Below are 16,854 nucleotides of genomic sequence, written 5' to 3'. Positions count from 1 at the left end.
GATAAGATAAACCTAGAAAATTACAGTCTAAGTAAGCAATAAAATTATACCTATCTAGAAGTAAAATACACAACAGGCGAATCGCACAATCTTGAAGAAATTCAAAATTTTTCAGCCAAGAATGCCTAGCCAATTTAACCAAATTCCTCAACTCGCGGTTTTCAGAGAAGTTTGTCAGCATAGTGCTATCCTCAGAAGGTAATTTACTATCAGGGCACACCTCGGCTGCTGCCGCAGATGTATCTATATGTGAATAACATGAACCATTGGGATGATCCTCCACCTTTACAGAGCAATTTTTAAATTGAACTCCAGATTGATCATCAGGCAAAAGCCTATCATCATTTTCAACTTTCAGATTGACCCCCAATTTAATGTCCTCGTGTGCACTGACCAACATATTGACATGGGGACATGAGGCATCTTCAAACTTTGGTCTTTTCAGTTTAAACTCAAATTCATCCTCCATCAACTGTGTATTTAAATCAATATCCCTTTCTCGCTTTAGCTTATTTGGCACACTTTCATCTTCTAACGTGGAAAATGGAGCACTGTCTACGCTAAAGTCAGGCAACAGTACTCCAGCACAACCTCCTTGATGAGTTAAAATTTCTCTCAGGGCCATGACACTACCATGACGGACTTCCCAATCTGATATTTTGTAAGTAAAAGGTCAAAAATAAATATGGTAACTCAGGAAAAAAGAAATTACTATGTCAGTATATCCAACATTTAAAGAGTAATATGAAAATTCTTACTAGAATCAAACATATCAAGAAGAAGTTGTTCAACAAAATTATGGAAAGGCCATTGTCCGTCACCATCATGATCACCAGAATCATCATCATTATTTACACTCATGGCTGCCTGCAGATGGATCACCAACATTTACTTCACTTTCAATTTGTGTATAAGTTAAAATATAATAGGCAGAGGAATGGAAAAGTTGATGAACAAAAAGAGAACTCCAGGTAAGAAAGTATATTAAACAATTACAACTCCAGGTAAGAAAGTAGAAATTAATTAATTCAGCAGAACAACCAAGAATCCATCATATATTAAGAATTTTATAGCCCTTTTTTTTTATAGAATCAATGACTTTCATTAAGAAAAAAATGAAAGAATACAATGGCATACATAAAAACAAGCCCACAAAAGCACCCCCTCTAAAGAAAGAGTATCCTAATCCAACTGAGTAAGATCTTACCTAGGGAACAATTATAAAAAAGTTCTAAAACCGAAGCCCTGAGCGAAACATGAATCCTCACTAGTGTCCTTTTCCAATCCTCTAAACACCCAATTGTTCCTTTCACCCCAAACATCCCACTGTAAAGCACACATCCAACAAACTACAAAATATGACCTTTCTCACCGAAAGATGGATGGAGGAACTCCCCAATTGTCGCACGAACGTCCCTCGGCCAGCTATCTGAATGTCAAACTCCTACAAGAAACAAATCTACATAGACCTCACAAATTGACAACCCTAAAGAAGGTGATCCAGGTCTTCCTCCACCTTCCGACAAAGAATAGAGCAAAAAGGACCCATTAACGAGGTCATCTTTCTAGCAATCCTATCCAAAATGTTCATTCGACTTGCCATGTAAAGAACTTGATTTTCTTTGGCTTAATCCTCCAAACCACATCAAAGACCAACTCATTAACAAGAGTGGGATCCAACAGCAACCTAAAGAACTTACAAGAAAATCCATCAATAGGATTAGGACTCCAAACCCAAACATCCCTTCTCCCCTCCTAAAATTGCACTCTTCCAACAAAAAAAGGAGAAAGGCATCCTCTGTCGTCTCCCTATTGGATAAATGACAATGGAACCTAAAAGAAAAGGACACAAAGCTCCCGACCAAACCAAAAAATCTGAGACCAGACAATTTTTAGAGGAAGACACGTGATAAAGATGAGGAAACGCGAAACATGAGGGACTATCCCCCACCCACCTATCTTCCCAAAAGTAAGTATCCTTACCATCCCCCGCAATGCAACAGACCAAAAGAGAAAAAGAGGGAAGCTCAAAAGAAATATCTTTCCAAGGATTTCGGAGTGTGCTTTTGATCTCCTTCACCACCCCTTTCCTTCATCCACCCCATTCCAATGAAAGCTTTTCATGTACTTCTCAAGGCTTTTGCAAATTGAACTGGGAACCTGAAACAGGGAAAAGTAGTAAACAAGAATGCGACTCAGCACTGATCTGACTAGAGATAGTCTACCAGCCTTGGGAAAAAAGCCTTTCTTCCAATAACATATCTTTTATGTCATACAAGCCAGATGTCTCTTTTATTTTCACTCAGATAGCTTCTATACAGAAGGGGAACAAAATAGAAGAAAATGGAGAGTGATAAACAAAAGAAAATATGACACGATTACGCAAAATCATGTCTCTAAGTATTTTTACATCACGTATTTTCACTCAGATAGCTTCTACACAGAAGGGAAACAAAATAGAAGAAAATGGAGAGTGATAAACAAAAGAAAATATGACACGATTACGCAAAATCATGTCTCTAAGTATTTTTACATCACGTCCCATTTTTCATAGAAAATGCTCAAGCTCATTTACAATCATTACGTTGAGCATTTTCTACCCTTATTCCATCCATAAAAAGACTTTGAGGTTTTCCCAAAAAGTGCTTCAACTTTAAAAGCTTGCTCTCATCCCACAAAACTAAACAAAGCCTTCTAAATTAACAAAAAAATCAACAATCAACAATAGACCATCCACCCTCCTTTGAAAGCCAAATAGTTTTGATGAGAAAATAAACCACATCCTCTGTCTTTGATTCTTGGGTAAAGACAACTAGAAGATGTTGATTTTAGAGACAGCTTTTTAGAGCAATCTGTCTTGATCTATCACCAGGTCTCTAATAATCCAATCGATACTTTTCATCACTTCTCAAAGCAAAACAGTCAACATTGCTACTTAGAATTATGAGTGGCTTTTCCAAACTTCAAACCACAATCCTTAATTAAGGATGAGAATTTAGAAAGAATTAGAGATGGGTCAATCAGAGACAACTAGCATGATTGAGACTTAATAGACTTTTTCCCATACGAGTTTTGATATAGCCTAGCAATATCTTCTTCATTGAAATCATCCACCTCTTCTGGAACAGAGTTCAAAGCCAAGATATCAGGTTCTTAACTGCATATACTTACTGAAGAATCATCATCCAATTCGTCTTTAAGCAAATGGTGCTCTGAATTTGAGTGCCTAGGCACCTCCTTGATGAACTTGTGCTTTAAATTAGGCAATGAAATAACAGAGGCATTGAGAGCTTGAGGTGGTCGAAGTCTTGAAGAATTTTTCTTAGATTTTTCCAAAAGCAAAATCGAAATCTGTGCAAAAACACGACATTCTTCTATAAGGGCTATAAAGATTCATTCACATCAACCATCCCCTAAAATATCCCATTTTCATGAAAACATTTCATTGATGTATGAAATTCATAAAGGAAGGGCAAGCCCAAACCAAAGTGGTTACAAAAGATTTCTCTAGTAGTTCAAAAGTGTAGAGATACAGACTATAACGGCTATAAAAAGATGTGCATTTAAACTAAGACATCAGGAATATAATTTGATCAAAATAACTATCAATAGAACTTTCTTTTTCTTTAAAGAGGCAGCTGTTACGTTTTTTCCAGTTGTCTACCAAAAAAGTCCGAATAAGATCCATCAAAAGATCCTTCTTCCCAGCAGAAAACAGATGTCCATTGAGAACGTAAATAAGAAGGCTACTGTGGCCATTAGGTAAAGTTGTGAACCACTGAACACAGTAGTTATCTCCATCCAAAATCTGACTGCATATACAGGTGATGAACAAACGACTCTTGGTCTCATTGGTTGTTTTAAAAATTGTGGCAATGAGGAGAAAATGCCATGTAAGGTAAGCAGCACTGAATTTTGTCAAAAGTATTGACAGTGTTGTGGCTAAGCTTCCAAAGAAAAATGATGAACTTTTCTTGGGTTAAAACCTGTCCATATCGCTTCTTGATATGGGTGCAGAGTTGCTGATACATTATCGTCAAGATCAAGCAGCAGTGACTTTGTAGAGAAAGAAACTTTTGTGTGCCCAGTTTCCACGCCCATTGGTGCCTGGAATGTGTTAATTGAACATTATGAAATTATTAATCTTCATGAGCCAATCCCATTCGTCTATTCCATCATCCGTGAGGATTTTTCTCAATCCAAGATTCCACCCTCCATGTTGTTCATTCCATGTGCCCTATATGGAGATGTGCACAGACAAAAAAGAAAAGGAAAAAAAAAGGCTAAGGTCTCTTCTTTCAACCAAGGATCCATGCCAAAATGATGTATTAGCCCCAGTTCTCCAAAGCCCCCTCGTATAAGCGGGAAATCTGTCATTTGGCCACAAATTCCATAGGGTTTTCCATACCTTGCATCAATCACTTGACGCCATAGGGCACTATCTTCCTAATAGTATCACTATACCCACTTAACTAATAGAGGTTTGTTCTTTTCAACCAAGCCCTGTAACCCGAAGCCTCCATGAGTGATAGATTAGTTGATCTTATCCCATCGCACAAGGTGTGCTCTGGTTTAGTTAGAATCGTCCCCAAAGGAACTTTTGATATAATCTTTCAACACTCAATGCAACCTTCAAAGGGATCTTGAGGAGGTAACAAAAACATGTGAGAAGGTTCGATAATGTGGCTTGTAAAAAGTAAGGCCATGATCTTTGATATGTGTGAGTGTATCTATGGGTGGAGCCTTCTTTCAATTTTCCCAACAATTGGAGTCTAAAAGGATGTAGATCTAGGTTTATCGTATAGTGCAAGACCAAGGTAGATGCAAGGGCATTGCCCTTGTATACAATCAAGCTTTTTGGATACCAAGTCAACAACCTCCATTTGATCTATGTTTATCCCAATGATTTCTGATTTATGGTGATTTATATTCCAAATGGAGGCCCTCCCAATTCAAAAAGGCCGAAAGGGTTTTCAAGTACCAAAAAATCCATGGATGAAAAAAGAATGGTGTCATCAACCAATTGAACGTGGTGAATCCATAATGAATCCTTTCCAATCTCAATGCCTCTATTAATATTATTCAAACTTGCTTTAATCATCATTCTACAAAAAACCATGACAACGACAAACAAGAAGGTTTAGATGGGATCACCTTCTCGATGGCCCCTCGAGGCATGTATCTTTCCTCTAAGACAACCATGGATAATGATGAAAAAGTTCAGTAAGACCAGTTTTTTGAGTTTATTGTAGGTGATGGGAAAGCGATCAGATTTTGGGTGGACAGTTGGTGTGATCCTCAACCCCTTGTGCAAAAATTCCCCAATATCTTTACTTTATCCTTAAAAAAAGATGTTGTTGATTGCGGACTGCTGGTGTGCTTCCCGTCAATCTTGGAATCTAGGCCTTAGAAGAAATGTGTTTGATAGAGAATTGGGTGATATGGTGGCTGTTTTGGAAGTTTTAAACTCCTGGCACCTCAAGGTGTTCGTGATTGCCTCAAGTGGAAGCTTGACTCCTCGGGGAAGTTTACTACCACATCTACCTCTGTGAACATCACCAAAAGAACCTCCTCCCCCATCTTCCCTTTGGTGAATCTTGTTTGGAAGCTTAAATGCCTTCCCCCCCCCCCAAAAAAAAAAGTCAAATTCTTCCTTTGGTCCCTTGCTTATAGAGGCTTAAATACTCATGATAAGCTTCAAAGGAAATTTAACATGGGCCCTTCTATCTGCTGCCTTTGTTTGAAAGACGAGGAATCTCTTGATCACTTATTTCTCCTTTGTGATTTTGCTACTAAGGGGTGGACTCTTTTGTTTAGAACTTTTGGCTTGGAGTGCTGCCTCCCAAACAAAGTTGATGGGCTTGACTGTGCTGCCTTCATGGGTAAAGGGAAAGTTCTTTGGAGATGTGCTTCTCGGTCACTTTTGTGGTGTCTCTGAAAGGAAAGAAATCGTAGAGTTTTTGAAGATAAGTATGCTTCTTTTGATTCTTTTTGGACTGTTATTCAACACATGGCCTCTTGGTGGTGCACTAACCATACCAAATTCTTTTATAATTATAGCCTCTCGATGATTCATAATAATTAGAAGGCTCTTCTTAACTAGTGCTTTGGGGAGGGGTCTTCTCAACCCCTTACCCTTAAGTTGTTCTCTTTTGCTCCCAAAAAAAAAAAAAAAAATCCCTTCCTCCATGTTGTTCCAAAACCCTCCACAATAAAGATTAAATGAAGAAATTTCCAATCTAACTTTGTCAAATATCTTCTCCATGTCAAGCGTTACCAAAATGCCCTTCTTCTTGTTGGCACATTCCTCCACCACCTCAATAGCTATCAACAATGCATCAAGAATTTGTCTACCCACTACACAAAGGCAGATTGATACTTGGTTTCCATTAAAATACTATGAACAACCTACCTTTTCCTATCTGAAATACATTTTTTTTTTCATTACAATAGGGAAGGAACGTGAATCCTTAATAAAGACCTAGAAGTTCATTGAAAAGAGACAAATAACAGGAGATCAGAAAACTAGTTTTCGGCTTTTATGGAATAAAACCCCAGCCTCGAATGGTTTTGTTGTAGCTTTCTTCCGAGTTAATTGAGAGTGAGACTCATAAAAGAAGAAGAAGATGATCAGAAAAGAGGCTAATGCTCAAAGTACATGGAAACAAAAAGAATAACCATTATTACCAAAACGTATACAAAGAAAAGAAAATGAGAAAATGACTAAGCAGGAGAAATAAAATCAATCCAGATTCAACGTGAACATGTTTGAACATATTCTGAAACAAAACGAGCAACCTAATGAAGAGGCTTATGTTGTAGAGACTATTGAACTCTATCAAACCAAAGCTTTAACAGAAAAATTTGAACGCCAACTAAGTTTGAGAAAAAACACACAAAAAGATAGGCTGCAAGACTATGCAGACAACCAAACAAAGAGGGCAGGACACTGGAAGAAGAAAAACCAAACAGATGCATCAATGACCATCCTTAAAAGGATATAATCCTAAAGAGAGTAGCTTCAACGCAAAGGACTACAACTGAAACAAAGTGCAAAGGAGCAATTTGAACCCTAAAATTCACTTCTTATTCCATTAGGATCTGAACCTACTCAAGGCCAGATAATTTTGCACAACAAAGAGGTGGTTATAGTCTTCCAAGGAGCTTTCACCAACAAGAGTACAAACCAAGATAATGCAAGGTTAAGGAATTTTTTTACACTTTATGTGTGTCCAACCGCTCTTTGGAAAATATCTACAAGAGATTCACTTATTTAAGAATATTATTGCAAGTAAAAGATCCACCACAATAAGAGATGTTCAACCCAACCTGTCTCTTATACACATCTAGATGTGTATAAGAGACAGCTCTAAGCCACCAATGATTCAATCCATGGTGGCCACCTACCTAAGAATTAATTTCCGAGTTTCCTTGAAACCCAAATGTTGTAGGGTTAGACGGGTTGTCCCGTGAAATTGGTCAAGGTGCACATAAGTTAGCTCAGACACTCACGAATATATGTTTAAATAGATCATTTCCAATACAATTTACATTTAAAGAATATAAAACTCCTAATAAAACAATAATATTTCATGTACAAAAATATAATTAATGTTCAATGCCCATAATTTCTAAAACTTAAATTTTAAATATACAACATAGTTTTCAACACAAATATCACAAAAAAATTTAAGTAAAAAAAGTCTATCAACTTAAATATTAAAACATCCGGTCTTAAAAGCACAAAAGTACTTTGTTATGGGGATGGGGGATCAAGGTGGTGTCAGGGTCGAGGATGGGTCCCCATCCCTGTTTAGCCAACGGGGAGAAATCTCTTCTTGCTCCCTCCCCCATTCACCATGTAATCGAGGATTACCCTCCTCGTTTGGGGCGGTTCCCAACGAGTTAAATTGACATCTCTAACTACAGTCCAACATCCTCTTGTAATAGTAATGACTCCAACAAATTACATAACCACATCCAGACACCAGAATAAGCATAGAGATCAAAGAATACCGATACATGCATTTGACACAAAGAAAAAATACCAAGAAAAATACGAGAAGCCTCATAGAACCAAAAAAGACAAAAGTATTTGTCCACCAGATTAGGTAGCCATTCAAAGAGATGATAGAACTAGAAGGATAGTACCTTTTGTGAACTAAATAAGTCTGGACCTGAGCCCCTGGGTGTTTCCACTAGTTGAGTGCCTGCTACATCTGTCTCTCCTTCCTCAGACCAGTGTTTTGTTTGGTCCTTGGAGTTTATTTTCGCTTTTCGTTTCAGAAGGTTCATTTCCCGAGCACTAGGCCTTTTGGATACAATATACGGGACCATATTAGCAACAAACTGTTGGATATTGTGTATTGATTTCGATGGAAACATCTGCTTGTCTCCACCATTACCATGCATGTTAACTTTGTCCAAAATAAGGTCCTCATCTCTTATCATGTCATTGACATCCATGAACTGCTCATACACATCCAAACCTGTGCAAAAGGGACAGAGATGATTTGCCAAGAAAACATAATAAATGATTTGTACCTAGAAAAACAAATGCTGATATGGAAACAAAATACAAGTGGTGGAAGAAGATGTGAAGGTACAAAATTCAAAAATGTTTAAAGCATGTAACAATTCATCTTTGTGGATCATTGATTCTAGAGCCACTTATCACATAACCAATTCATCTCATCTATTTAATCCGTATTCTATCTTTATGAAAATAAAGAAAATGTTATTAAAAAATTAAAAGTAGAAATGCGAATAGTAGTTTCTCCTCTATGACAGGAAAATGAACTATTAAATTGACTAACACACCTTTCTTTTGCAATCTATTCTTGATATTCCTAAATTAGCCTGAAACCTCATATCCACCTGTAAACTTTGTCGGGATTCTATTCGTCATGTCACCTTTGAATCTCTGTATATCCTTCACCATCAGAGCTTAGGAAAGAAATTGGGAGTACTAGGATGCTTGATGGTAACTATTACTTAGATGAAGGTTCTTTTACTAATAAAATAACATAGGGTCTCAGTAGTATCATTTCTCTTTCCAATTTGTGAACAAATCAGGCTTTGGCATCTACATCTAGGACATCCCAGTTTTCATTATTTTAAACATTTGCTTACAAATTTGTTCAAAAATGCTGATTGATCTTCGTTACACTGAAAGTTGCATTTTTTAACAAGAGACATCTATCAAAACCTTACAAAGCCTCCAAAATCCAAACCATTTTATTTAATCTTGCTCCTTGGCTTCCCCACTTATAATGATAAAGAAATTGTATTTGAGGGCAGGCCCTACCGGCAATTTAGTAAAATCCCATTTCTATAAATATTATGGAAGGGGTAATCTCATACATCATCACTTTTGAAAAATCCCCATGGATTACTATTTCTCCAAGCTTCTGCCACTTATGTATGAACAATCAAGAGATTCAGATTCAATTGTTCAGCCAATGTACCTTTGCCATAACATTCTGGGCTTTCTTACAAGCTGCCTTTGCTTGGTGTTTTACAAGACCTGGTGAAATATTCACCCTCCTCGACATGTCCCTCATCTGTTTAAGAAGGAGAACAAGATCCTATGGCGAAACTTCAGCAGTGTTTTTTTGGGATCTATGGCTGAGAAAAATGTTTCTACATTTACAGACATGCAACAAAGAATTTGAACTTTTATTCATTCTATATCTTTTCTTGCTTTAACTTGGAGTAAACTATCCCCTCCCTTTTGTTATTATAGCCTATCAACCCTTTTGACACATTGAATTTTTATAACTACAAAACTATCTCCTCTATTTTGTAATTATTGATGTCAATAAGGATGTGTTATACCTAGCAACTTGATAAGTCTCATTTTGGGGCTTATCAAGCTACTAAACCTAAGTTATTAATGAATTTTCACATGCTTTTGCCTTTAATTATTAGCAAATTTTAGTTAAGTTAAGCAAATATCATTTGAGCATGTTAGAATGTCCTTAATTGTAGAAATTGGTGTTAATCCTTGTGCTTTTATGGTTTTATGTAGAAATAGGCAGAAATCAGCATAATTGCAATGAAATTGTAATCTTGTCCAGCAGTGCAAAAATTCTACAATGTGCGTGGATCTGCTTATTTTTAGAAAGATTGCCACTATGTCAGCCTAAATGAACGACGGTTTGCTGACCCATTGAGTCATGAAGAAATCCTAGCCCTTAGAGGCTGTAAAAAGGGAAGCCAACACTGAGAGAATTAAATTAAAACTTGGTTCTCATAAAAGCAACCTAGGAAAAGAGCTTAGAAATAGGACTTGGTTTTTACCCTAGACATAAAGATAAAACCTTTTGAATCATTAAATTGTGTTTTAATTAGCCAAGTTCACACTGGCCATGGAAATATAAGTTTAAAAGTTTAGGCTCCTAAAGATACTTCATAGAAGGTCAAATAAGTGTTGAATCTGATTCACCTTCGATTTGTGTCAAAGTTACAATTGCATGATAGGCTACATCTCATTTCTAACGAGCATAATTATATTTGAACCCCTCTTCATTGTCATTATTTTTTCATCCAAAACACAAACACCCTTACAAAATTATTTTCATGCCAGTTACTAAATTGCTTTCTTAAGGAAAATCTTTGCTTTACTAGAGAATTTTGTTATATTCGTTCCTTTTGGACACGATACTCAGAACATTATTCAATTACTACCTGTTGACAGTGTACACTTAAACTAGACTATGGACTTTTTATTTTAAAGGTTTTCATTTTTTGGGCAACATTATTTCACTCCATCACAATCTCTCAAAGCCTCCTCCAAGATCTCTCAACCTCCCTAAAAATTCAGTTATCTCTCTCAAGTCAAATCTCCCACGACATTGCAGGGGAAAAAGACTACCAAAAACTCTTCCTTTATCCCGAAATTAGGGATTCAAGAGCACCTCCTCAACCACGGTGCCACACTTTCTACAACAAGCCGGACATATTGCACACAATGCTTACTTTTTTCCTTTTTCTCTTTTTAGTTCGATAAATGTGGGATGGGAGACTAAACATGTCCCTTAAGGAAAATAATAAGCTTCTTATCTACAACAAAATAGGCTCAAACTAACCCCAATTCTTTCTGAGGACAAGTAGTCAGACCAAAAACTAACTGCAATTGTCAGAAATATAGTAAATAAATGAGACAAATCTATAAATATATTATAATACAGATTGCATACAATGCTTACTTCAATATCTTATATCATTTTCAAATACATGCATGTGTGTATGCTAACCTAAACGACGACGAAGATTTTGTTTTTGACGAGCCAAACGCTCCTTTGGGCTCTTGATGTTTTCACTGGTGACATCAAACTCCTGCAAGGTTATACTTTAAAATTAATCGATAGACCCATCAAAATCGTGAGTCATTCCTGCTTCATTAAAACACATTATTTAGAAATTTAAATTTGCAAAACTTTCAACTTTTAATTTATTTGCACAATTAGGTTTTTATTGATAAAATATATACAGAAAATATTTTAGGTATCTTCTTCTTGCACTCAGAAAAATCCAACAGAAATACGAAAATGAGAGAAAACGATCCATGTTGCAATATCTTTTCAAAATGAAAAATTTACCAAGTCCTTACAGGCCAAACAACGTTAAGATAACAATTAAAGAAAATACGAAAAACAAAGATAACTTCCACTCATTCAAAAGGTTAAGGGGAATCTCAAACCAGCCTCACCACCCATTTCTACACTCCATTTTCTCCTTCACAAATACCCTACATAAACCCCTTCCAGACTCCACACAACCATACCACAACTTTTTATGCTCCATTAAACTAAGCTACTAACCAACTGGCGACGATGAATTCACATTTTTTCCTTTCCTTTCGCACATATGTATAATGGGAGGTCTCACATAATACTTTACAACTTATAGGATGATCAGGCTAATCAATGAAAAATCTCTATCTTCAAGTATTTATTTTTATATATTGTGGGGAAAATGAATAAAAAATGAAATAACCATATCCTAGTACAGCTCCAAGGATCAACAGAAATAGCAACTCATATAAAGATATATAAGATAGTAACTGGGATGCTGAAACCAACAAGTTATAAATAGAAATAGACAGAGCAGAAATAAATAAGCAGAAGATTTAAGGGGTAGTTTAGATCATGTTAAAGTTAAGAGTCGGGAGCTTGTTTAACAAAGAAAGGATATTGGTGGGGATACTCTTTTGTAACTCTCTAGCTTCTAAAAGAAAAATAGAAATATATATTTGCACAAAATAAGCTACTAACATAGATGGATTACCTGTCCTCCAGATGCCACCAAGGCGCCAAATTCAAGCACATTATTCATATCAAAACTGTTGTGGAGAAAATGCAGCATTCAGCAACTAAACTACTGACATGATGCATCTGCATAAATTAGAAACTCTGAAAATAAAGAAAAACCTTCTAAACGCAGACTGAACATCAGGCATTGCCAGGACATCCTCGATACTACCAGACAAGCCAGCCTCAGAAATCTTTAATCCAACGCAGTCGATGAGCTCAGACACAGATGTGTGCTTAACATTCTGTGCAATAGCCCCAATAGCATGTGCAGCCGCAACCCGTGTATCCCAATTCTTACTACGTAAATACTGAGATACCTGTTAACATAAAGTTACGGTTAAAGATGGATTCAACGTAATAAACAAATTCCATTGCCCCCGATTCTTCAAACGGAAATAAAAAGTAAGCAACCCAAATAAAAAACAATAATAACGTAAATATACAAAAGTGAAATGAAACCTCCAAAATTTATGACCTTTTTCAAAAGAGATGTCAAGTCCTGAGGATGGGATTTTGCAATTTCCCCCAACTGACGAGCTGCAGTAAATCTCGTTGCTTGTGTTGAACCAGCTATTAGGATTCCGTTAAGAAAAAACCCAACTCAAATGTGAAGTTTAATGGAGATATAACAATTAGCATACAGTTCCATTACAAGAATATCAGAAAAAAGAAGGATACTATCCAAGAGAGTTAGAAGACGATGAAGTCGGGACGACTGCTGTGCCATGATAAAACATTCCTAGCACGCCGCTGGACTTCTCCTAAGAACAATTAATAATATTTGTGTCGCAACCGCACGACACCATCAAGTCCCGTTCACTCCGCTAACGCCTACACTCCATGAAAAGAACAAAAAGCTAAACATCCATGAGAGAATTGAGACTTCAAAAAACCAATCAGATAGGAAACACTTCAATTATAAGCGAGCAATCAAATGTCTGAGGACGAATTGCTTCTGGGCTAATGACATTTCGTCAAGAAATTGGAGATTTCGATTACCCTTTAACGAATTCGAGTTCTAAGCCCCTAAGATCTACGAAATGTTGGAAATATTGAAGGATTTGAGATGGTAGAGCGAAGGAGTTAAGGGTGATTAGGGTTACCTTGAAAGAGATGAAGAGATATGAAATGGGATTGAACAAAATGTCCTTGAATGTTTCTTCGTTCTCCAACTTGGTGAATGGTGCTCAGTCGATAACCGACGACGAAAACCCTTCTTCCCTCGCTCGTTCTTGCATGAGTTGCATTTTATATATTTTGAACATTTTCTCGTGATATCTGTTTTTTTTTTTTAACAACATTTTGAGGTGAGAATAAAAAATCCATAATACGAATTTAGGTTAGTTGAGTTACATTAATGTTAGCGTAACGATATATTTCATATTTTCTTATAATCTCTTCGTTGTTTTTTCATTTTATTTTTCTTGTTCATCTTTTTAGTTCATCAAACTTTGATAACCAAAACAAGTATAGTTCATTGAGTGTGTTAGATACCAAGAGGTATGTGTTTTGAATCTCCACCCTCTATTATATTATAAAAAAAAAAAAAAAACTTGAGGTACATGGGTTAAAATGTTAGGCATTTGAATCAACAATGTATGCATTTGATAGTTAATCTATATTCATGTTAGCGTGGCAGTCTTCTATTGGATTGTGAAGGTGCTTAGATTACAATAGTGAGTATAGTTTTTATAAATTTGATATTATTTTTTGAATTTAACTATAAATTCAAATGTTTCTTTTATGAAACATGAAAATCGAGTAAATAATTATGTGAAAACAAACACAGATTTAGAAAACAAACAAATCGAATGGTTATCATACATGACATAAATTTGCTAACTTAAGTATAGGACTTAAAAGGTGATGCGTTATAACGGTGAGTGTGCGCGTGTCGAATGGTTTTAAAAGCTAAATGTACGTTGTAGACTCGTAGTTTAGTGTTTGAGTGTGTTTTCAATTTGATCGTTGATCTTTTAAGGGTGTTTGACCCATCAACTTCGCAAGTGGGTGTTATATAACTCGACTTCAATAGTTTACTATTGAAGCTTGTACTCTATCGAGAAAGTTCATCTTTCCTTAATTCTATATTTTGCACACTTTTCAAGAAATTTCACCTTACAACTATGCACCTCAAACTAGCTTCCTAACTCCAATATATTAACTTCATACTTCGTAACTCAATTTAACGCCCAAAGTGCCCCATTAAAAAATTTTAATAGTAGGTTCACATTTTACAATGGTTATAACATGTACATGTGTAAAACTTTCAAATCTAGAATACATGCAGACAATTATTATTTTGAATTTTTCATTTTTAATAGATGGCTGCAATTGTAACACTTCTTGATGGTTTTACTTTTTTTTATTTCCAAAACTTGCTTAACCTTTCAAATATCAAAATTTTTTATTAAAACTTTTAATAATAGGTTCACATTTTACAATAGTTATAATATAAACATGTTTGTGTAGAACTTTCAAACCTAGACATTATTTTGAAGTTTTCATTTTTGAATAGAGGATTGCAATTGCAACACTTTTCAGTGTTTCTACATTTTAAATCCAAAACTTATTTAACCTAAGTTGATTGTATGTATTTTTTTTTTTTTTGTATGTATTTTTTTCTTTCTTGAAAAATAATATCATATAAAACAACTTATCAAAGTTCACAAAACACTCATCGCCCATAGCAGAGGAGAACCAATCAAGCAGACCAACAAAACCCTCATTCTTTTCTTCAGAGAAAGAAGAAGAATAATATACCAAAGTAGTCCCAAAATTACCATAATTTAGAACCTCATGAGTCAGACGATGGGCAGCCCCATTCGCCAATCTAGGACACCAAGCAAAAGAAACAACCTGAATCGCCTCAACCAAGGGAACAATCTCCCCTACCAGATCACCCAACCCAGACAAATCAGAGCCCTCAAGATTGAGGGCATAAACAAAATCCACACAGTCTAACTCCACGAAAAGAGGAAGAGACGCACCATCGCGAAATTGAAGCATCGTCTTATACAGGCCCCTAATCACAACAAAAGCCTCTTGATTTTTTATAGCCCGACCCAAATTGACTTTCTCACACCCAACATAGACTAAAGATTCATTAGAGTTATGCATGATCCAATTGATCCCCATCGCCCCCTCACGATCACACCAAGACGCATTAGAATTCAGCTTCCAAAATCCATCCAAGGGCAGGGTCCACGAAGCTTGACTCAACAGGCTCTCCAGTCTACACTAAGAAGCTACCTCCGTTGTCTCGGTAACGAACTCTTTAGCATGTACACAAATCTTGTGGATGAAAAAACCAGCATTAGAAATGAAACCACTCAATTTAATAAGATTGCGGCAATTCTGCACGTCCTAGTGGAAAATAGCCACTGCTTCCCTATTTGAGCCTTGAAGATAATCCCGTATACAGTCCCAACAATTGACCATGTTTTAAGAACCTCTGAAAGAAACCTATAAATCGCTTAGAAAAGGGAAGAGAGGAAGTTAAATACATTTACTAAACTTACACCTGGGTAGCCATCTCCACAAACTTCCTGCAAAAAAGACACATAGGGTTAGCCGGAATCTGTTTATTGACAATTAGAGATGTTCATTTAACCCGCGGGGACCCCTGAATACATGGGGAATGGGGAATTTTTTCCCCATTTACTTTTTGGGGTCGGGGACGGGAAATATATTCCCCGGCCCCGCCCCGATTATATATATATGTATGTATGTATGTATATATTATAAAACCCTAACCGAAAATGAATTCCCTTTCCCTCTGCTCAGTGCGCCTCTGCCTCACATCACTCCGTAGTCTAGTCCCTCACGCCTCACTTCAATCGCCTTCACCTCACCTTTTCACATTCACAAGACTCACGACTGGACTGAAGAATACTCACCACTCTGGCACTCCCTCACGTCGCCGAGTCCCTCTCTCTCCCTCTCGCGAGTCCCTCTCCTCACAGTCACCGCCTCACGTGACCTCTACCCTCACTTACAGTCACCGCCAATGCCGACTCGAGTTCCTCTCCCTCACAGTTACTAATCACCACCGCCTTACGTCAAGGGCCCATGACACTGACTCGGTCACTCGAGTTATCACTTCTCATCTCACCTTCACGGCCTCACCCCATAACCGTGTCCTTCTGTCAGATCTGCTAACATTTTTCGTTCCAAGGTATGTCCGAAATCTGAATTGAATATCCACTCTCTAATCTGATTTGTATAGAAGATAAAATGAGTTGTAGTTATTTGTTTGATTTTTGGTATGTATGAATCATTAGAAATCTGAAAGTATGTACGATTTTTGGTATGTTTGATCTCTGATATGATCTGTTAGAAATCCGAATTTGATTTTTTTGTATGTCTGAAATTGACTAGTTGTTCGATTTTGTGATTGTTTTGTTACTATTTAACTATTTGTAGGTGAAATTTGAAAATGACTCTATGGAATAATAATGAGTTAGAACAAAGTGGTTCAACTCCAACATCTATGAACACGAGCAAATCAACCCCAACAAGGTGTTTCTAGTGGTAA

At 36.5% G+C, this 16,854-nt stretch overlaps 1 protein-coding gene across 2 annotated transcripts in view; it reads right to left on the bottom strand.

Moving 5' to 3' along the window:
• LOC120086889 (TATA-binding protein-associated factor BTAF1) overlaps positions 1 to 13,581 on the bottom strand; it is a 41,508-nt gene extending 27,927 nt beyond the window's left edge. For both annotated transcript variants that reach the window (XR_005484368.1, XM_039043707.1), the window contains exons 1-9: positions 13,421 to 13,581; positions 12,996 to 13,148; positions 12,793 to 12,887; positions 12,435 to 12,634; positions 12,292 to 12,346; positions 11,259 to 11,340; positions 8,152 to 8,489; positions 759 to 867; positions 51 to 651 (exon numbers count right to left, since the gene is read on the bottom strand). Coding sequence is in view for 1 of the 2 variants with exons in the window: in XM_039043707.1 (XP_038899635.1) it covers positions 51 to 651; positions 759 to 867; positions 8,152 to 8,489; positions 11,259 to 11,340; positions 12,292 to 12,346; positions 12,435 to 12,634; positions 12,793 to 12,887; positions 12,996 to 13,044 (1,529 nt within the window). In the remaining variant the exon portion in view is untranslated. The remainder of the gene's footprint in view (positions 1 to 50; positions 652 to 758; positions 868 to 8,151; positions 8,490 to 11,258; positions 11,341 to 12,291; positions 12,347 to 12,434; positions 12,635 to 12,792; positions 12,888 to 12,995; positions 13,149 to 13,420) is intronic.
• Between the last annotated feature and the right edge of the window lie 3,273 nt (positions 13,582 to 16,854).

The sequence above is a fragment of the Benincasa hispida genome, chromosome 1 (assembly GCF_009727055.1).
Source record: "Benincasa hispida cultivar B227 chromosome 1, ASM972705v1, whole genome shotgun sequence".
Taxonomy (NCBI): Eukaryota; Viridiplantae; Streptophyta; class Magnoliopsida; order Cucurbitales; family Cucurbitaceae; genus Benincasa; species Benincasa hispida.
The sequence above is the reverse complement of the archived record's forward strand: the minus strand, read 5'-3'. Positions and strand labels throughout refer to the sequence as shown.